The sequence below is a fragment of the Oncorhynchus tshawytscha genome, unplaced genomic scaffold (genome assembly GCF_018296145.1).
Source record: "Oncorhynchus tshawytscha isolate Ot180627B unplaced genomic scaffold, Otsh_v2.0 Un_contig_7248_pilon_pilon, whole genome shotgun sequence".
Classification (NCBI taxonomy): domain Eukaryota; kingdom Metazoa; phylum Chordata; class Actinopteri; order Salmoniformes; family Salmonidae; genus Oncorhynchus; species Oncorhynchus tshawytscha.
In genome coordinates, this window is record NW_024607765.1 from 1,890 (window position 1) to 25,000 (window position 23,111).

At 55.8% G+C, this 23,111-nt stretch overlaps 1 protein-coding gene across 1 annotated transcript in view; it reads left to right on the forward strand.

Annotated features, from left to right (window-relative positions):
- Positions 1-258: 258 nt before the first annotated feature.
- The window catches only part of LOC121842848 (gamma-aminobutyric acid type B receptor subunit 1-like), a gene marked incomplete at both ends in the record, with an annotated part of 25,328 nt that continues 2,475 nt past the window's right edge, over positions 259-23,111 (forward strand). Inside the window, 3 exons of the mRNA XM_042312616.1 lie at positions 259-333; positions 1,487-1,678; positions 18,259-18,504. Coding sequence (XP_042168550.1) covers positions 259-333; positions 1,487-1,678; positions 18,259-18,504 — 513 coding nt within the window. The remainder of the gene's footprint in view (positions 334-1,486; positions 1,679-18,258; positions 18,505-23,111) is intronic.

The window sequence follows — 23,111 nt, forward strand, 5'->3', positions numbered from 1 at the left end:
TCCCCAGCAGTGTGTGTGATGGTCTCCCAGCAGTGTGTGTGTGGTCTCCCCAGCAGTGTGTGTGTGTGGTCTCCCCAGCAGTGTGTGTGATGGTCTCCCCAGCAGTGTGTGTGATGGTTCACTGCAGCAGCTCTGTTCTGTTCACACTGAGACTCCATCCCCATTCGAGCTGTTGTTTCCTTCTGTTTACTGTGTGTGTGTGTGTGTGTGTGTGTTTTCCCATCTCCTGTGTGACTCTGTGTAACACTTCCCTTTCTGAATCCCCAGCGGCAAGATGCCAGAATCATCGTGGGGCTCTTCTACGAGACAGAAGCCAGAAAAGTTTTCTGTGAGGTACAGACGCTTACAAATTGATTACCTAACTCTGTGGATTGATACAGTATCTTAAAATGTCTGTTGACGTACGATATCCTTTTCTGTGTCTTCTTGGAAAAGTAGTGCTCAACGTTCGCGTCGTTCTATCAAGAATTTCAGGATTTTTTTCTCTGTCGCTTTTTGTTATCTCTTCTTCCTGATATATTCTCTCTGACACACCTGACTACTCCTCCTTTACCTCCTTTCACTCACCTCCTCTCTCTCTCTCTATTCTTTCCCTCCCCCTCTCTCTACTCCCCCTCCCTCTCTCTCCCCTCTCTCTACTCCCCCCTCCCTCTCTCCCCCTCTCTCTCTCTCCCTCCCCCTCTCTCTACCCCCTCTCTCTCACCCCTCTCTCTCTCTTTCTCTATCTTTCTCTCCCTCCCTCCCCCTCCCTCCCTCTCTCCCTCCCTCCCCCCTCTCTCTCTCTCTCTCTCGCTCTCTCCATCCCTCTCTACTCCCTCCCCCTCTCCTCTCTACTCTAACCCCTCTCTCTCTCCCTCCCTCCCTCCCCCTCTCTCAATCCCTCCATCTCCCTCTCTCTCCCTCCCTCCCCCGCTCTCTCTCCCTCTCCCCCTCTCTTTCTCTCCCTCCTCTCTCTCTCTCCCTCCCTCCCCCTCTCTCTCCCCCCTCTCCCTCCCTCCCTCCCTCCCTCCCTCCCTCCCTCCCTCCCTCCCTCCCTCCCTCCCTCCCTCCCTCCCTCCACATCTCTCCCTCCCTGTCTCTCTCTACTCTCCCCCTTTCTCCCTCCCTCCCCCTCTCTCCCTCCCCCCCTCCCTCCCTCCTCTCTCTCCCCCCTCTCTCTCTCCCTCCCCTCTCTCTGCTCCCCCACCTCTCTCTCTCCCTCCCTCCCCATCTCTCGCTCTCTACTCTCCCCCTCTCTTTCTCCCTCTCCCCCCTCTCTCTCTTCCTCCCTCTCTCCCTCCCTCCCTCTCTCATACTCTCCCCCTCTCTCTCTCCCTCCCTCTTTCTCTCTCTTTTTCTCTCACACTCCTTTCCCCCACCCCTCTCTCTCCCCCTACCCCATTCCCCCTCTCTCTTCCCTCTCTCTCCCCCTACCCCTGACCCCCCCTCTCGCTCTCTCCTCTCATCTCTCTCCCCTCTCTTTCCTGTCTCTCCCTCTATCCTACAGGTGTACAAGGAGAAGCTCTATGGGAAGAAGTATGTCTGGTTCCTGATTGGTTGGTACGCAGACAACTGGTTCAAGATCAAAGACCCGTCAATCAACTGCACCGTGGAGCAGATGACGGAGGCGGTGGAGGGTCACGTCACCACGGAGATCGTCATGCTAAACCCAGAGACCGTCCGAGGGGCCTCCAATCTGGTGAGGAGTGCACTCGTGTACAGAGAGCAATATTGCTACGTGCCTGAATCCTAAAATGGCACCCTATTCCCTACATAGTACACTCCTTTAGACCAGGGCCCTATTCCCTACAAATAGGCCCCTGGTCTAAAGTAGTGTACTATATAGGGAATAGGGCTCTGGTCTAAAGTAGTGCACTACATAGGGAATAGGGCTCTGGTCTAAAGTAGTGCACTATATAGGGAATAGGGCTCTGGTCTAAAGTAGTGCACTATATAGGGAATAGGGCTCTGGTCTAAAGTAGTGTACTATATAGGGAATAGGGCCCTGGTCTAAAGTAGTGGACTATATAGGGAATAGGGCTCTGGTCTAAAGTAGTGCAATATATAGGGAATAGGGCCCTGGTCTAAAGTAGTGCACTATATAGGGAATAGGGTTCAATTGGGCTCTGGTCTAAAGTAGTGCACTATATAGGGAATAGGGCCCTGGTCTAAAGTAGTGCACTATATAGGGAATAGGGTTCAATTGGGCTCTGGTCTAAAGTAGTGTACTATATAGGGAATAGAGCCCTGGTCTAAAGTAGTACCACTATATAGGGAACAGGGTAGAACGTTCATTCAGCTGTTAATGATGATCTTGCCCAAATTACACTACAGTGTCTTGGAAATACGATGACATTGATAAAGTAGGCAACTAATTAGCAGGAAACAATGTCGTCGTCATGACAACGTCGTCAGGTTTACTTTAGACAGACAGTAGCGTTGCCATTAGCTAGCAAAGATCGCAAAAAAAATAGATCAGTTAGTTATCTTAAATCCTGTGCTAGCTAATGTTACCACATCTAATAAGGAAGCCAGTCCCTCACTAGTGTAACGACCCTCTTTAATTCATACTGTCTGGAGAGGAGACGAGCTTCAGGAAGCTCTTCAAATGTACTATTATCCATCTTACTTTGAAGATTTACCTCGTAGAAGAAAAGCTTTGTTCTCGAAGAGAAGCGTTTTTCGAGCGCAGCAAACCCGTTTCTCTCTCTTTTGAATCGCCGGCTCTGAATTAAGAGAGGAGAGGAGAAAATGGAGAAAATGTAAATACTGAAGAAATAATACACTTTGTGTTAATGTTCATGGTTCACGCTAAACTGGGGCAGCGCTGTCTGGAGGGGCTGAAGAGGCAGAGAGGGAGAGAGACAGTAGTGGGATGTGTCCCAAATTTCACCCTTTTACCTATAGGCTCTGGTCTAAAGTAGTGCACTATGCCCTATGGGCTCTGGTCTAAAGTAGTGCACTATGCCCTATGGGCTCTGGTCTAAAGTAGTGCACTATGCCCTATGGGCTCTGGTCTAAAGTAGTGCACTATGCCCTATGGGCTCTGGTCTAAAGTAGTGCACTATGCCCTATGGGCCCTGGTCTAAAGTAGTGGAGGTTAGGGGTCCTGTCGGTAAGCAGCCTAGAGAGTCGTCTCTTATTGATCAAAGCCCCGTTTGTTGACGAGGCTGCCGTTGTCGTGGCGATGGTTCTCCAGGGCCTCGGCTTTCACAGATCCGGCTGCTTGATGCAGCCCGACGCCACGGTAACGGAGGGAGTGGAAGGCATGTCTGTCAAACATGACCTCAAAACACTACAGTTAAATGTTTGTTCAAGGCAGTTCAACATACTAAGTTGTGTGTGTGTGTGTGTGTGTGTGTGTGTGTGTGTGTGTGTGTGTGTTTGTGTTGGATAAGGGATCTGAACATACATACACACAAATCCCTCAACACACACAAAGCCCTCAACACACAAATCCCTCAAAACACACACAGCCTTCAACACACACAAAGCCTTCAACACACACAAACCACAAAGCCTCCCCTCCTGATGCCAGGTCACACAGCCTCCCCTCCTGATACCAGGTCACACAGCCTCCCTCCCTCCTGATGCCAAGTTACACAGCCTCCCTCCCCTCCTGATACCAGGCCACACAGCCTCCCCTCCTGATGCCAGGTCACACAGCCTCCCCTCCTGATGCCAGGTCACACAGCCCCCCACTCCTGATGCCAGGTCACACAGCCTCCCCTCCTGATACCAGGCCACACAGCCTCCTCTCCCCTCCTGATACCGGGCCACACAGCCTCCCCTCCTGATACCAGGTCACACAGCCTCCCCTCCTGATACCAGGCCACACAGCCTCCGCTCCTGATACCAGGTCACACAGCCTCCACTCCCCTCCTGATGCCAGGTCACACAGCCTCCCCTCCTGATACCAGGCCACACAGCCTCCGCTCCTGATACCAGGTCACACAGCCCCCTTCCCCCTGATACCAGGCCACACAGCCCTCCCCTCCTGACGCCAGGTCACACAGCCTCCCCTCCTGATGCCAGGTCACACAGCCTCCCCTCCCTTCCTGATGCCAGATCACACAGCCTCCTCTCCCATTGCCAGATCACACAGCCTCCCTCCTGATGCCAGGTCACACAGCCCCCCCCTCCCTCCTGATGCCAGATCTCACAGCCTCCCCCCCTCCTGATGCCAGGCAACACAGCCTCCCCTCCCCTCCGGATGCCAGATCACACAGCCTCCCCTCCCCTCCTGATGCCAGGTCACACAGCCTCCCTCCTGATGCCAGGTCACACAGCCTCCCCTCCTGATCCCAGGTCACACAGCCCTCCCCTCCTGATGCCAGGTCACACATCCTCCCCTCCTGATGCCAGGTCACACAACATCCCCTCCACACCTGATGCCAGGTCACACAGCCTCCCCTCCTGATGCCAGGCCACACAGCCTTCCCTCCTGATGCCAGGTTACACAGCCTCCCTCCTGATGCCAGGACACACAGCCTCCCCTCCTGATGCCAGGTCACACAGCCTCCCCTCCTGATTCCAGGTCACATGCTCCCCTCCTGATGCCAGGTCACACAGCCTCCCCTCCCTTCCTGATGCCAGATCACACAGCATCCTCTCCCGATGCCAGATCACAAAGCCTCCCCTCCTGATGCCAGATCACACAGCCTCCCCCTCCTCCTGATGCCAGGTCACACAGCCTCCCCTCATTATGCCAGATCTCACAGCCCTCCCCTCCCCTCCTGATGCCAGGCCACACAGCCTCCCCTCCTGATGCCAGATAACACAGCCTCCTCCCCTCCTGATGCCAGGTCACACAGCCTCCCTCCTGATGCCAGGTCACACAGCCTCCCCTCCTGATGCCAGGCCACACAGCCTCCCCTCCTGATGCCAGGTCACACAGCCTCCCCTCCTGATGCCAGGTCACACAGCCTCCTCCTAATGCTAGGACACACAGCCTCCCCTCCTGATGCCAGGTCACACAGCCTCCCCTCCTGATGCCAGGTTACACAGCCTCCCCTCCCCTCCTGATGCCAGGTCACACAGCCTCCCCTCCTGATGCCAGGTCACACAGCCTCCCTCCTGATGCCAGGCCACACAGCCTCCTCCTGATGCCAGGTCACAAAGCCTCCCCTCCTGATGCCAGGTTACACAGCCTCCCCTCCTCCTGATCCCAGGTCACACAGCCTCCGCTCCTGATGCCAGGTCACACAGCCTCCCTCCTGATGCCAGGTCACACAGCCTCCCGACCCTCCTGATGCCAGATCACACAGCCTCCTCTCCTGATACCAGGTCACACAGCCTCCTCTCCTGATGCCAGATCACACAGCCTCCCCTCCTGATGCCAGGTCACACAGCCTGCCCTCCCTTCCTGATGCCAGATCACACAGCCTCCTCTCCTGATGCCAGGCCACACAGCCTCCTCTCCTGATGACAGATCACACAGCCTCCCCTCCTGATGCCAGGTCACACAGCCTCCCCTCCTGATTCCAGATCACATAGCCTCCCCTCCCCTCCTGATGCCAGGTCACACAGCCTCCCCTCCCGATGGCAGGTCACACAGCCTCCACTCCCCTCCTGATGCCAGGCCGAACAGCCTCCCCTCCCCCTGATGTCAGGCCACACAACCTACCCTCCCCTTCTGATGCCAGGCCACACAGCCTCCCCTCCCCTCCTGATGCCAGGCCACACAACCTCCCTCCCCTCCTGATGCCAGATCACACAGCCTCCCCTCCTCCTGATACCAGGTCACACAGCCTCCCCTCCCGATGCCAGATCACACAGCCTCCCTCCCCTCCTGATGCCAGATCACACAGCCTCCCCTCCTGATGCCAGATCACACAACCTCCCATCCCCTCCTGATGCCAGGCTACACATTCTCCTCTCCCGATGCCAGATCACACAGCACCCCCTCCCCTCCTGATGCCAGATCACACAGCCTCCCCTCCTGATGCAAGGCCACACAGCCTCCCTCCTGATACCAGGCCACACAGCCTCCCTCCTGATGCCAGGCCACACAGCCTCCCCTCCTGATACCAGATCACACAGCCTCCCCTCCTGATACCAGGTCACATAGCCTCCCCTCCTGATGCCAGATCACACAGCCTCCTCTCCTGATGCCAGGTCACACAGCCTCCTCTCCTGATACCAGATCACACAGCCTCCCCTCCTGATACCAGGTCACATAGCCTCCCCTCCTGATGCCAGATCACACAGCCTCCTCTCCTGATGCCAGGCCACACAGCCTCCTCCCTTCCTGATGCCAGGCCACACAGCCTCCCCTCCTGATACCAGATCACACAGCCTCCTCCTGATACCAGGTCACATAGCCTCCCCTCCTGATGCCAGATCACACAGCCTCCTCTCCTGATGCCAGGTCACACAGCCTCCTCTCCTGATGCCAGATCACACAGCCTCCTCTCCTGATGCCAGGCCACACAGCCTCCCTCCTGATGCCAGGTCACACAGCCTCCCCTCCTGATGCCAGGTCACACAGCCCTCCCCTCCTGATGCCAGGTCACACATCCTCCCTCCTGATGCCAGGTCACACAACATCCCCTCCACACCTGATGCCAGGTCACACAGCGTCCCTTCCTGATGCCAGGCCACACAGCCTTCCCTCCTGATGCCAGGTTACACAGCCTCCCCTCCTGATGCCAGGACACACAGCCTCCCTCCTGATGCCAGGTCACACAGCCTCCCCTCCTGATTCCAGGCCACACAGCCTCCTTCCTGATGCCAGGTCACACAGCCTCCCCTCCCTTCCTGATGCCAGATCACACAGCATCCTCTCCCGATGCCAGATCACAAAGCCTCCCCTCCTGATGCCAGATCACACAGCCTCCCCTCCCCTCCTGATGCCAGGTCACACAGCCTCCCCTCCTGATGCCAGGTCACACAGCCTCCCCTCGTTATGCCAGTTCACACAGCCCCCTCTCCCCTCCTGATGCCAGATCTCACAGCCCTCCTCCCCTCCTGATGCCAGGCCACACAGCCTCCCCTCCTGATGCCAGATCACACAGCCTCCCCTCCCCTCCTGATGCCAGGTCACACAGCCTCCCTCCTGATGCCAGGTCACACAGCCTCCCCTCCTGATGCCAGGTCACACAGCCTCCCTCCTGATGCCAGGCCACACAGCCTCCCCTCCTGATGCCAGGTCACACAGCCTCCCCTCCTGATGCCAGGTCACACAGCCTCCCCTCCTAATGCTAGGACACACAGCCTCCCCTCCTGATGCCAGGTCACACAGCCTCCCCTCCTGATGCCAGGTTACACAGCCTCCCCTCCCTCCTGATGCCATGTCACACAGCCTCCCCTCCTGATGCCAGGTCACACAGCATCCCCTCCTGATGCCAGGTCACACAGCCTCCTCCTGATGCCAGGCCACACAGCCTCCCCTCCTGATGCCAGGTCACACAGCCTCCCCTCCTGATGCCAGGTTACACAGCCTCCCCTCCTCCTGATGCCAGGTCACACAGCCTCCGCTCCTGATGCCAGGTCAAACAGCCTCCCATCCCCTCCTGATACCAGGCTACACAGCCTACCCTCCCCTCCTGATGCCAGGCCACACAGCCTCCCCTCCTGATACCAGGCCACACAGCCTCCGCCCCTGATACCAGGTCACACAGCCTCCTCCTGATGCCAGGCCACACAGCCTCCTCCTCCTGATGCCAGGTCACACAGCCTCCCCTCCTGATGCCAGATCACACAGCCTCCCCTCCTGATGCAAGGCCACACAGCCTCCCCTCCTGATACCAGGCCACACAGCCTCCCTCCTGATGCCAGGCCACACAGCCTCCCCTCCTGATACCAGATCACACAGCCCCCTCCTGATACCAGGTCACATAGCCTCCCCTCCTGATGCCAGATCACACAGCCTCCTCTCCTGATGCCAGGTCACACAGCCTCCTCTCCTGATGCCAGATCACACAGCCTCCTCTCCTGATGCCAGGCCACACAGCCTCCCTCCTGATGCCAGATCACACAGCCTCCCCTCCTGATGCCAGGTCACACAGCCTCCCCTCCTGATGCCAGGTCACACAGCCCTCCCCTCCTGATGCCAGGTCATACATCCTCCCCTCCTGATGCCAGGTCACACAACATCCCCTCCACACCTGATGCCAGGTCACACAGCCTCCCCTCCTGATGCCAGGCCACACAGCCTTCCCTCCTGATGCCAGGTTACACAGCCTCCCCCTGATGCCAGGACACACAGCCTCCCCTCCTGATGCCAGGTCACACAGCATCCTCTCCCGATGCCAGATCACAAAGCCTCCCCTCCTGATGCCAGATCACACAGCCTCCCCTCCCCTCCTGATGCCAGGTCACACAGCCTCCCCTCCTGATGCCAGGTCACACAGCCTCCCTCGTTATGCCAGGTCACACAGCCCCCTCCCCTCCTGATGCCAGATCTCACAGCCCTCCCCCCCCTCCTGATGCCAGGCCACACAGCCTCCCCTCCTGATGCCAGATCACACAGCCTCCCCTCCCCTGCTGATGCCAGGTCACACAGCCTCCCTCCTGATGCCAGGTCACACAGCCTCCCCTCCTGATGCCAGGTCACACAGCCTCCCCTCCTGATGCCAGGTTACACAGCCTCCCCTCCCCTCCTGATGCCAGGTCACACAGCCTCCCCTCCTGATGCCAGGTCACACAGCCTCCCCTCCTGATGCCAGGCCACACAGCCTCCCCTCCTGATGCCAGGTCACACAGCCTCCCCTCCTGATGCCAGGTTACACAGCCTCCCCTCCCCTCCTGATGCCAGGTCACACAGCCTCCGCTCCTGATGCCAGGTCACACAGCCTCCCATCCCCTCCTGATACCAGGCTACACAGCCTACCCTCCCCTCCTGATGCCAGGCCACACAGCCTCCCCTCCTGATACCAGGCCACACACCCTCCGCCCCTGATACCAGGTCACACAGACTCCTCCTGATGCCAGGCCACACAGCCTCCCTCCTGATGCCAGGTCACACAGCCTCCCCTCCTGATGCCAGGTCACACAGCCTCCCCTCCTGATGCCAGGTCACACAGCCTCCCGACCCTCCTGATGCCAGATCACACAGCCTCCTCTCCTGATACCAGGTCACACAGCCTCCTCTCCCGATGCCAGATCACACAGCCTCCCCTCCTGATGCCAGATCACACAGCCTCCCCTCCTGATGCCAGATCACACAGCCTCCCCTCCCCTCCTGATGCCAGGTCACACAGCCTCCCCTCCCGATGGCAGGTCACACAGCCTCCACTCCCCTCCTGATGCCAGGCCGAACAGCCTCCCCTCCCCCTGATGTCAGGCCACACAACCTACCCTCCCCTTCTGATGCCAGGCCACACAGCCTCCCCTCCCCTCCTGATGCCAGGCCACACAGCCTCCCCCCCTCCTGATGCCAGATCACACAGCCTCCCCTCCCCTCCTGATACCAGGTCACACAGCCTCCCCTCCCGATGTCAGATCACACAGCCTCCCCTCCCCTCCTGATGCCAGATCACACAGCCTCCCCTCCTGATGCCAGATCACACAACCTCCCATCCCCTCCTGATGCCAGGCCACACATTCTCCTCTCCCGATGCCAGATCACACAGCACCCCTCCCTCCTGATGCCAGATCACACAGCCTCCCCTCCTGATGCAAGGCCACACAGCCTCCCCTCCTGATACCAGGCCACACAGCCTCCTCCTGATGCCAGGCCACACAGCCTCCCTCCTGATACCAGATCACACAGCCTCCCCTCCTGATACCAGGTCACATAGCCTCCCCTCCTGATGCCAGATCACACAGCCTCCTCTCCTGATGCCAGGTCACACAGCCTCCTCTCCTGATGCCAGATCACACAGCCTCCTCTCCTGATGCCAGGCCACACAGCCTCCCATCCCCTCCTGATACCAGGCCACACAGCCTCCCATCCCCTCCTGATGCCAGGCCACACAGCCTCCCCTCCTGATACCAGGCCACACAGCCTCCGCCCCTGATACCAGGTCACACAGCCTCCCCTCCTGATGCCAGGCCACACAGCCTCCCCTCCTGATGCCAGGTCACACAGCCTCCCCTCCTGATTCCAGGTCACACAGCCTCCCCTTCTGATGCCAGGTCACACAGCCTCCCCTCCCTTCCTGATGCCAGATCACACAGCCTCCTCTCCTGATACCAGGCCACACAGCCTCCTCTCCCGATGCCAGATCACACAGCCTCCCCTCCTGATGCCAGATCTCACAGCCTCCCCTCCCTCCTGATGCCAGGCCACACAGCCTCCCCCCCTCCTGATGCCAGGCCACACAGCCTCCCCTCCTGATACCAGGTCACATAGTCTCCCCTCCTGATGCCAGGCCACACAGCCTCCCCTCCTGATACCAGATCACACAGCCTCCCCTCCTGATACCAGGTCACATAGCCTCCCCTCCTGATGCCAGATCACACAGCCTCCTCTCCTGATGCCAGGTCACACAGCCTCCCCTCCTGATGCCAGATCACACAGCTTCCCCTCCTGATGCCAGGCCACACAGCCCCCCTCCTGATGCCAGATCACACATCCTCCCCTCCTGATGCCAGGTCACACAGCCTCCCCTCCTGATGCCAGATCACACAGCCTCCCTCCTGATACCAGATCACACAGCCTCCCCTCCTGATGCCAGGTCACACAGCCTCCTCTCCTGATGCCAGATCACACAGCCTCCCCTCCTGATGCCAGGCCACAGAGCCTCCCCTCCTGATGCCAGATCACACAGCCTCCCCTCCTGATGCCAGGTCACACAGCCTCCCCTCCTGATGCCAGATCACACAGCCTCCTCTCCTGATGCCAGGCCACACAGCCTCCCCTCCTGATGCCAGGCCACACAGCCTCCCCTCCTGATGCCAGGCCACAGAGCCTCCCCTCCTGATGCCAGGCCACAGAGCCTCCCTTCCTGATGCCAGATCACACAGCCTCCCCTCCTGATGCCAGGTCACACAGCCTCCTCCTGATGCCAGGCCACACAGCCTCCCCTTCTGATGTCAGGCCACACAGCCTCCCCTCCTGATGCCAGGCCACACAGCCTCCCCTCCTGATACCAGATCACACAGCCTCCCCTCCTGATACCAGGTCACACAGCCTCCCCTCCTGATGCCAGGCCACACAGCCTCCCCTCCTGATGCCAGATCACACATCCTCCCCTCCTGATACCAGATCACACAGCCTCCCCTCCTGATACCAGGTCACATAGCCTCCCCTCCTGATGCCAGGTCACACAGCCTCCTCTCCTGATGCCAGGCCACACAGCCTCCCCTCCTGATGCCAGGTCACACAGCCTCCTCTCCTGATGCCAGATCACACATCCTCCCCTCCTGATACCAGATCACACAGCTTGCCCTCCTGATGCCAGATCACACAGCCTCTCCTCCTGATGCCAGGTCACACAGCCTCCCCTCCTGAAGCCAGGCCACACAGCCTCCCCTCCTGATGCCAGATCACACAGCCTCCCCTCCCTCCTGATGCCAGGTCACACAGCCTCCCCTCCTGATGCCAGATCACACAGCCTCCCCTCCCCTCCTGATACCAGATCACACAGAGCCTCCCCTCCTGATGCCAGATCACACAGCCTCTCCTCCTGATGCCAGGTCACACAGCCTCCCCTCCTGATACCAGGCCACACAGCCTCCCCTCCTGATGCCAGATCACACAGCACCCCCTCCCCTCCTGATGACAGGTCACACAGCCTCCCCTCCTGATGCCAGGCCACACAGCCTCCCCTCCTGATACCAGATCACACAGCCTCCCCTCCTGATACCAGATCACACAGCCTCCCCTCCTGATGCCAGATCACACAGCCTCCTCTCCTGATGCCAGGTCACACAGCCTCCTCTCCTGATACCAGATCACACAGCCTCCCCTCCTGATGCTAGATCACACAGCCTCCCCTCCTGATGCCAGGTCACACAGCCTCCTCTCCTGATGCTAGATCACACAGCCTCCCCACCTGATGCCTGGCCACAGAGCCTCCCCTCCTGATGCCAGATCACACAGCCTCCCCTCCTGAGGACCGGTCACACGGCCTCCCCTCCTGATACCAGATCACACAGCCTCCCCTCCTGATACCAGGCCACACAGCCTCCCTCCCCTCCTGATGCCAGGCCACACAGCATCCCCTCCTCCTGATACCAGGCCACACAGCCTCCCCTCCTGATACCAGGCCACACAGCCTCCCCTCCTGATGCCAGGCCACACAGCCTCCCCTCCTGAGGCCAGGCCACACAGCCTCCCCTCCTGATACCTGGCCACACAGCCTCCTCCTGATGCCAGGTCACACACCCTCCCCTCCTGATACCAGATCATACAGCCTCCCCTCCCATCCTGATGCCAGGCCACACAGCCTCCCCTCCCTTCCTGATACCAGGTCACACAGCCTCCCGTCCTGATACCAGATCACACAGCCCCCTCCCTTCCTGATACCAGATCACACAGCCTCCCCTCCCTTCCTGATACCAGATCACACAGCTTCCCCTCCCATCCTGATGCCAGGCCACACAGCCTCCCCTCCTGATGCCAGGCCACACAGCCTCCCCTCCCTTCCTGATACCAGGTCACACAGCCTCCCCTCCTGATACCAGGTCACACAGCCTCCCCTCCTGATGCCAGGCCACACAGCCTCCCCTCCTGATGCCAGATCACACATCCTCCCCTCCTGATACCAGATCACACAGCCTCCCCTCCTGATACCAGGTCACATAGCCCCTCCTGATGCCAGGTCACACAGCCTCCTCTCCTGATGCCAGGCCACACAGCCTCCTCCTGATGCCAGGTCACACAGCCTCCTCTCCTGATGCCAGATCACACATCCTCCCCTCCTGATACCAGATCACACAGCTTGCCCTCCTGATGCCAGATCACACAGCCTCTCCTCCTGATGCCAGGTCACACAGCCTCCCCTCCTGAAGCCAGGCCACACAGCCTCCCCTCCTGATGCCAGATCACACAGCCTCCCCTCCCCTCCTGATGCCAGGTCACACAGCCTCCCCTCCTGATGCCAGATCACACAGCCTCCCCTCCCCTCCTGATACCAGATCACACAGAGCCTCCCCTCCTGATGCCAGATCACACAGCCTCTCCTCCTGATGCCAGGTCACACAGCCTCCCCTCCTGATACCAGGCCACACAGCCCCCTCCTGATGCCAGATCACACAGCACCCCCTCCTCCTGATGACAGGTCACACAGCCTCCCCTCCTGATGCCAGGCCACACAGCCTCCCCTCCTGATACCAGATCACACAGCCTCCCCTCCTGATACCAGATCACACAGCCTCCCCTCCTGATGCCAGATCACACAGCCTCCTCTCCTGATGCCAGGTCACACAGCCTCCTCTCCTGATACCAGATCACACAGCCTCCCCTCCTGATGCTAGATCACACAGCCTCCCCTCCTGATGCCAGGTCACACAGCCTCCTCTCCTGATGCTAGATCACACAGCCTCCCCACCTGATGCCTGGCCACAGAGCCTCCCCTCCTGATGCCAGATCACACAGCCTCCCCTCCTGAGGACCGGTCACACGGCCTCCCCTCCTGATACCAGATCACACAGCCTCCCCTCCTGATACCAGGCCACACAGCCTCCCCTCCCCTCCTGATGCCAGGCCACACAGCATCCCCTCCTCCTGATACCAGGCCACACAGCCTCCCCTCCTGATACCAGGCCACACAGCCTCCCCTCCTGATGCCAGGCCACACAGCCTCCTCCTGAGGCCAGGCCACACAGCCTCCCCTCCTGATACCTGGCCACACAGCCTCCCCTCCTGATGCCAGGTCACACACCCTCCCCTCCTGATACCAGATCATACAGCCTCCCCTCCCATCCTGATGCCAGGCCACACAGCCTCCCCTCCCTTCCTGATACCAGGTCACACAGCCTCCCGTCCTGATACCAGATCACACAGCCCCCCTCCCTTCCTGATACCAGATCACACAGCCTCCCTCCCTTCCTGATACCAGATCACACAGCTTCCCCTCCCATCCTGATGCCAGGCCACACAGCCTCCCCTCCTGATGCCAGGCCACACAGCCTCCCCTCCCTTCCTGATACCAGGTCACACCGCCTCCCGTCCTGATACCAGATCACACAGCCCCCTTCCCTTCCTGATACCAGATCACACAGCCTCCCCTCCCTTCCTGATACCAGATCACACAGCTTCCCCTCCCATCCTGATGCCTGGCCACAGAGCCTCCCCTCCTGTTGCCAGATCACACAGCCTCCCCTCCTGAGGACCGGTCACACGGCCTCCCCTCCTGATACCAGATCACACAGCCTCCCCTCCTGATACCAGGTCACACAGCCTTCCCTCCTCATGCCAGATCACACAGCCTCCCCTCGCCTCCTGATTGCAGGTCACACAGCCTCCTCTCCTGATGCCAGATCACACAGCCTCCCCTCCTGATGCCAGGCCACACAGCCTCCTTCCTGATACCAGATCACACAGCCTCCCCTCCCATCCTGATGCCAGGCCACACAGCCTACCCTCCTGATGCCAGGCCACACAGCCTCCCCTCCTGATGCCAGATCACACAGCTTCCCCTCCTGATGCTAGATCACACAGCCTCCCCTCCTGATGCCAGATCACACAGCCTCCCGTCCTGATGCCAGGCCACACAGCCTCCCCTCCTGATGCCAGATCAAACAGCCTCCCCTCCTCCTGATACCAGGCCACACAGCCTCCTCCTGATACCAGGCCACACAGCCTCCCTCCTGATACCAGGCCACACAGCCTCCCTCCTGATACCAGGCCACACAGCCTCCCCTCCCCTCCTGATGCCAGGCCACACAGCATCCCCTCCCCTCCTGATACCAGGCCACACAGCCTCCCCTCCTGATACCAGGCCACACAGCCTCCTCCTGATGCCAGGCCACACAGCCTCCCCTCCTGAGGCCAGGCCACACAGCCTCCCCTCCTGATACCTGGCCACACAGCCTCCCCTCCTGATGCCAGGTCACACAGCCTCCCCTCCTGATACCAGATCATACAGCCTCCCCTCCCATCCTGATGCCAGGCCACACAGCCTCCCTCCCTTCCTGATACCAGGTCACACAGCCTCCCGTCCTGATACCAGATCACACAGCCCCCTCCCTTCCTGATACCAGATCACACAGCCTCCCCTCCCTTCCTGATACCAGATCACACCTTCCCCTCCCATCCTGATGCCAGGCCACACAGCCTCCCCTCCTGATGCCAGGCCACACAGCCTCCCCTCCCTTCCTGATACCAGGTCACACAGCCTCCCGTCCTGATACCAGATCACACAGCCCCCTCCCTTCCTGATACCAGATCACACAGCCTCCCCTCCCTTCCTGATACCAGATCACACAGCTTCCCCTCCCATCCTGATGCCTGGCCACAGAGCCTCCCCTCCTGTTGCCAGATCACACAGCCTCCCTCCTGAGGACCGGTCACACGGCCTCCCCTCCTGATACCAGATCACACAGCCTCCCCTCCTGATACCAGGTCACACAGCCTTCCCTCCTCATGCCAGATCACACAGCCTCCCTCGCCTCCTGATTGCAGGTCACACAGCCTCCTCTCCTGATGCCAGATCACACAGCCTCCCCTCCCATCCTGATACCAGATCACACAGCCTCCCCTCCCTTCCTGATACCAGATCACACAGCTTCCCCTCCCATCCTGATGCCAGGCCACACAGCCTCCCCTCCTGATGCCAGGTCACACAGCCTCCCCTTCTGATACCAGATCACACATTCTCCCCTCCTGATGCCAGGCCACACAGCCTCCCCTCAGAGGCTAAGTAATAGCTGACTTCATTCTAGAGTGCATCACAAATGGCACTCTATTCCCTATATGGGTCCTGGTCAAAAGTAGTGCACTACATAGGGAATAGGGTGCCATTTGGGGCACATATCCTTTTACAGAGCTGTTATGTCTCTCCTTAGCTCCTCGCACACAGAGTGAGAGACAGATGTCTCATTCAGATTAGGTAGAGGTGTAGAGAGAGAGAGAGAGAGAGTCAACCCCTCTGCCAGCTACCCTTCCTGTCAACCCCTCTGCCAGCTACCCTTCCTGTCAACCCCTCTGCCAGCTACCCTTCCTGTCAACCCCTCTGCCAGCTACCCAATTTGTCAACCCTCTGCCAGCTACCCTTCCTGTCAACCCCTCTGCCAGCTACCCTTCCTGTCAACCCCTCTGCCAGCTACCCATCCTGTCAACCCCTCTGCCAGCTACCCTTCCTGTCAACCCCTCTGCCAGCTACCCTTCCTGTCAACCCTCTGCCAGCTACCCTTCCTGTCAACCCCCTGCCAGCTACCCATCCTGTCAACCTCTCTGCCAGCTACCCTTCCTGTCAACCCCTCTGCCAGCTACCCATCCTGTCAACCCCTTTGTCAGCTACCCATCCTGTCAACCCCTCTGCCACCTCTCTTCTAGACTCAGGCTGGGGGATTCTGGGAAAATATCCTCTCTCTCTCTCTCCATTCAGGATGAATTATCAAAAACACAACACCGACCCCACCTCTCATCTTTTATTACAGGAGGCAACATGAAACATATGGAAACAGATTTCCTTCATTTCATCAGGCACGTGTGTGTGTGTGTGTGTGTGTGTGTGTGTGTGTGTGAGTGTGTGTGTGTGTGTGTGTGTGTGTGTGTGAGTGTGTGTGTGTGTGTGTGTGTGTGTGTGTGTGTGTGTGAGTGTGTGTGTGTGTGTGTGTGTGTGTGTGTGTGTGTGTGTGTGTGTGTGTGTGTGTGTGTGTGTGTGTGTGTGTGAGTGTGTGTGTGTGTGTGTGTGTGTGTGTGTGTGTGTGTCGTCCTGGCCGTTGTTTCTGTAGAGGGCGTTTATTTGGAACGGCACCTCCCATCTCGCACGGCGGATATATACAGTGGTGATACAGTGGTGAACAACTTTGTCGAAAGCTAAAGGTGGAGGGAAAATGATGACTGTATTGAGCCAGTTTACCAGGGTGGAGGGATGTTATCGTAGGTGGGACCTGTCCGATGCAAGGCTAGAAAGTGTCTGGAACTCAGCCCAGACATAACAGCCTCCTGGGCCAACGGTGGAGGGGGAGGAGGGGTCTGGGTGGTGGGTGGGGGATACAGGAGAGGTCTGGGTGGTGTGGGGGGGGTACAGGAGGGGTCTGGGTGGTGGGGGGGGGTACAGGAGGGGTCTGGGTGGTGGGTGGGGGGTGGGGGGGTACAGGAGGGGTCTGGGTGGTGGGTGGGGGTACAGGAGGGGTCTGGGTGGTGGGTGGGGGTAAAGGAGGGGTCTGGGTGGTAGGTGGGGGGGTACAGGAGGGGTCTGGGTGGTGGGTGAGGGGTACAGGAGGGGTCTGGGTGGTGGGGGGGGGGGTACAGGAGGGGTCTGGGTGGTGGGTGGGGGGGGTACAGGAGGGGTCTGGGTGGTGGGTAGGGGGTACAGGAGGGGTCTGGGTGGTGGGGGGGGGGTGCAGGAGGGGTCTGGGTGGTGGGTGGGGGGTACAGGAGGGGTCTGGGTGGGTGTGGGGGGGTACAGGAGGGGTCTGGGTGGTGTGGGGGTACAGGAGGGGTCTGGGTGGGTGTGGGGGGTACAGGAGGGGTCCGGGTGGTGTGTGGGGGGTACAGGAGGGGTCCGGGTGGTGTATGGGGGGGGTACAGGAGGGGTCTGGGTGGTGGGTGGGGGGTACAGGAGGGGTCTGGGTGGTGGGTGGGGGGATACAGGAGGGGTCTGGGTGGTGGGGGTGGGGGTACAGGAGGGGTCTGGGTGGTGGGTGGGGGGGTACAGGAGGAGTCTGGGTGGTGGGTGGGGGTAAAGGAGGGGTCTGGGTGGTAGGTGGGGGTACAGGAGGGGTCTGGGTGGTGGGTGGGGGTACAGGAGGGGTCTGGGTGGTGGGTGGGGGTACAGGAGGAGTCTGGGTGGTGGGTGGGGGTACAGGAGGGGTCTGGGTGGTGGGGGTACAGGAGGGGTCTGGTGTTTGTGTGTGTGTGGGGGGAGTACAGGAGGGGTCTGGTTGGTGTGTGGGAGTGAGTACAGGAGGGTCTGGTTGGTGTGTGTGTGTGTGGGGGTGAGTACAGGAGGGGTCCGACTGGTGTGTGTGTGTGGGGGTGAGTACAGGAGGGGTCTGGTTGGTGTGTGTGTGTGGGGGTGAGTACAGGAGGGGTCCGACTGGTGTGTGTGTTTGGGGGTGAGTGGGTGCCTGTGTCCCCACATCCTAGAGAGAACAGAAGAACATCTGGCCTATTCCCAGACAGACCCCACCCCACCGCACTGGTGAAACAGGATGTCAACCTGGTGCTCCCCCCCCCACCTACACAGTTCTAAGCCCTCCTCCTCTCTCTTCCTCCAGACGTCTCAGGAGTTTCTGAACCAGCTGATGTCTAAGTTGGGGGGTAAGAACCCAGAGGAGACAGGGGGGTTCCAGGAGGCCCCTCTGGCCTACGATGCAGTGTGGGCCCTGGCTCTGGCCCTCAACAAGACCGTGGGGCCCCTGAAGGCCAAGGGCCGGAGGCTGGAAGACTTCAACTACAACAACCGAGATATCACCGCTGAGATCTACCGTGCCCTCAACACCAGCTCATTTGAAGGAGTTTCGGTGAGTATGGAATATATAGCCTAACCTTTGAGGCATGGGGAAGAGGGAAGGAGAGAGGAAGCTTGTGGTTGTACTGGGAGAGAGCGAGACAGACAAAGAGAGGGAGAAAGAAAGCAAGAGAGAAGGATAGAAAGAGAGCGAGAGAGACAGAGACAGAGAAAGACTACCAGAATCCATTGGATTCTCCAATTATATTGAATGAGTTACAGGACAAAATACAAACCCTCCAACCCCAAAAATGTCTGTGGTGTTGATGGTATCCTAAATGAAATGATAAAATATACAGATCACACATTTCAATTGTCTTTCTAACATCATCCTCAGCTCTGGCATCTTCCCCAATATTTGGAACCAAGGACTGATCACCCCAATCCACGAAAGTGGAGACAAATTTGACCCCAATAACTACAGTGGGATATGCGTCAACAGCAACAATGGTAAAATCCTCTGCATTATCATTAACAGCAGACTCGTACATTTCCTCAATGAAAACAATGTACTGGGCAAGTGTCAAATTGGCTTTTTACCAAATTACCGTACAACAGACCATGTATTCACCCTGCACACCCTAATTGACAACCAAACAAAACAAAAGCAAAGCCTTATCATGCTTTGTTGATTTCAAAAAAGCTTTTGACTCAGTTTGGCATGAGAGCCTCTTATACAAAGTAATAGAAAGCAGTGTAGTGTGCAGATGAAATTGGCAAAAAATTGGCAAAAAACACACATTTCTTTCCACAGGGCTGTAGAGTGAGACAGGGATGCAGCCCTACCCTCTTCAACATATATATCAACGAATTGGCGAGGGCTCTAGAACAGTCTGTAGCACCCGGCCTAAGGCAGTAAGAAGCTCTCTCATCCATTTATATGCAGATGATAGTCTTATACTCAGCTGGCCCCTCCCCAGATTTTGTGTTAAATGCTTTACAACAAAGCTTTCTTAGTTTCCAACAACCTTTCTCTACCCTTAACCTTGTTCTGAACACCTCCAAAACAAAGGTCATGTGGTTTGGTAAGAAGAATGCCCCTGTCCCCACAGGTGTGACTACTACCTCTGAGGGTTTAGAGCTTGAGGTAGTCACCTCATATAAGTACTTGGGAGTATGGCTAGACGGTACACTGTCCTTCTCTCAGCACATATCAAAGCTGCAGGCTAAAGTTAAATCTAGACTTGGTTTCCTCTATCGTAATCGCTCCTTTTTCACCCCAGCTGCCAAACTAACCCTGATTCAGATGACCATCCTACCCATGCTAGATTACGGAGACATAATTTATAGATCAGCAGGTAAGGGTGCTCTCGAGCAGCTAGATGTTGCGCACTATATGACAAATCACTGCACTCTATACTCCTCTGTAAACTGGTCATCTCTGTATACCCACTGCAAGATCTACTGGTTGATGCTTATTTATAAAAACCCTCTTAGGCCTCACCCCCTTAACTGTACTCTATACCATCTACTGCCTCTTGCCGCTCGTCCATCGCTCATCCATATATTTATATGTACATATTCTTATTCATTCCTTTACACTTGTGTGTATAAGGTAGTTGTTGGGAAATTGTTAGGTTACTTGTTAGATATTACTGCATGGTCGGAACTAGAAGCACAAGCATTTCGCTACACTCACAATAACATCTGCTAACCATGTATATGTGACCAATAACATCTGCTAACCATGTGTATGTGACCAATAACATCTGCTAACCATGTGTATGTGACCAATAACATTTGATTTGAATTAATATTTATCTAATTATTATTTATTTATTTATTTATATACCTAAAGGGGTCCTAAAGGTCAAAATCAAATAGCTAAATGATCCTTAGTATGATCATCTTAAAACCATATGTCAGTTTAAACCACCCAATGTCTTATAATCTAATTACATTCTACAACCACCTAAAAGGAAACGAGTCCCAAACCTTCCATAACAAAGCCTTTAACTACAGAGAGATAAATCTAGAAATGAGTCCTCTAAGCAAGCTGGCCCTGGGGCTCTGTTCACAAACACAAACAGACCCCAAAGAGCCCAGGACAGCAACACAATTAGACCCAACCAAATCATGAGAAAACCGAAACATAATAATTACTTACATTAAAACATTTTACTTGACACATCGGAAAGAGTTGACAGAACAACAGAGCAAACTGGAACAATATTTGTCCCTAAACAGAGAGTACACAGTGGCAGAATACCTGACCACTGTGACTGAGCCACAATTAAGAAAACATAGGCAGACCTGGCTCTCGAGAGAAGACAGGCTATGTGCACACTGGCCACAAAATGAGGTGGAAACTGAGCTGCACTTCCTAACCTCCTGCCAAATGTATGACCATATTAGAGACACATATTTCCCTCAGATTACACAGATCCACAAAGAATTGGAAAACAAACCCAATGTTGATAAATTCTCATGGGTAGGTTGCATCAACATGGTTTAAATGAACCTAGGATTAAAGCTAATCTAAATTTTGTAAATCTAGGTTTATAATTAATCCAGAGATGTGTTGCACCACTTCATTTATAATCTGAATCAGTAAATATATGATTAACGGTTTTAAACCAATCAATCAAATGTATTTATAAAGTCCTTCTTACATCAGCTGATGCCACAGAGTGCTGTACAGAAACCCAGCCTAAAACCCCAAACAGCAAGCAATGCAGGTGTAGAAGCACGGTGGCTAGGAAAAACTCCCTGGAAAGGCTGGAACCTAGGAAGAAACCTAGAGAGGAACCAGGCTATGAGGGGTGGCCAGTCCTCTTCTGGCTGTGCCGGGTGGAGATTATAACAGAACATGGCCAAGATGTTCAAATGTTCATAGATGACCTGCAGGGTCAAACAATAATAATAATCACAATAGTTGTCGAAGGTGCAACAGGTCAGCACCTCAGGAGTAAATGTCAGTTGGCTTTTCATAGCCGGTCATTCAGAGTATCTCTATCACTTTTGCTGTCTCTAGAGAGTTGAAAACAGCAGGTCTGGGACAAGGTAGCACATCCGGGTTTCATTTAAACTATGATTAGTGACGTGTTACACCAATATACGAGGAATTTGAAACAAAGTAGCTAGTCTACTTGACAAGGTTAGAAGTGACTGCACCTCCATCGTGAAAGGGTTGTCATGGTGAAAGGGTTGTCATGGTGAAAGGGTTGTCATGGAGAAAGGGTTGTCACGGGTTGGCTGATTTGAAATTAAAATCCCTTATTTACCAGTACTAGAAAGAAAACCACTGTGTTAGCTACTGTAGCTAGCTAGTTTCTAAACCAAGCTAGCTAGCACACAATATTATTCATTATTGTCATTACTTAACGTTATTTAGCCATGTATCATTGGTCCGCTAGCCACCTGATCTATGACAAGTCAAAGAACTTCTTCCGTTTATGAAAAAAAAGGAAACTATTTTGTCGGGGTTGATGGAGGAATTTAGTAACGTTACTGGAGGATTAAAAAAAGACAGACAACACGACTGTCAAAAATAAGGAAGTCACCAGGGCTATTTTATGCGACAAAAAGTAATGGATCGACACCAATGAAAGAGAAGAGGGACCTAAATCGGATGAAAGCTGGAAAGGCCCGGGGGAATTGATCCTGTCATCCCATATACAGTGCCTTGTGAAAGTATTCGGCCCCCTTGAACTTTGCGACCTTTTACCACATTTCAGGCTTCAAACATAAAGATATAAAACTGTATTTTTTTGTGAAGAATCAACAACAAGTGGGACACAATCATGAAGTGGAACGACATTTATTGGATATTTCAAACTTTTTTAACAAATCAAAAACTGAAAAATTGGGCGTGCAAAATTATTCAGCCCCCTTAAGTTAATACTTTGTAGCGCCACCTTTTGCTGCGATTACAGCTGTAAGTCACTTGGGGTATGTCTCTATCAGTTTTGCACATCGAGAGACTGAAATTTTTCCCATTCCTCCTTGCAAAACAGCTCGAGCTCAGTGAGGTTGGATGGAGAGCATTTGTGAACAGCAGTTTTCAGTTCTTTCCACAGATTCTCGATTGGATTCAGGTCTGGACTTTGACTTGGCCATTCTAACACCTGGATATGTTTATTTTTGAACCATTCCATTGTAGATTTTGCTTTATGTTTTGGATCATTGTCTTGTTGGAAGACAAATCTCTGTCCCAGTCTCAGGTCTTTTGCAGACTCCATCAGGTTTTCTTCCAGAATGGTCCTGTATTTGGCTCCATCCATCTTCCCATCAATTTTAACCATCTTCCCTGGCCCTGCTGAAGAAAAGCAGGCCCAAACCATGATGCTGCCACCACCATGTTTGACAGTGGGGATGGTGTGTTCAGGGTGATGAGCTGTGTTGCTTTTACGCCAAACATAACGTTTTGCATTGTTGCCAAAAAGTTCAATTTTGGTTTCATCTGACCAGAGCACCTTCTTCCACATGTTTGGTGTGTCTCCCAGGTGGCTTGTGGCAAACTTTAAACGACACTTTTTATGGATATCTTTAAGAAATGGCTTTCTTCTTGCCACTCTTCCATAAAGGCCAGATTTGTGCAATATACGACTGATTGTTGTCCTATGGACAGAGTCTCCCACCTCAGCTGTAGATCTCTGCAGTTCATCCAGAGTGATCATG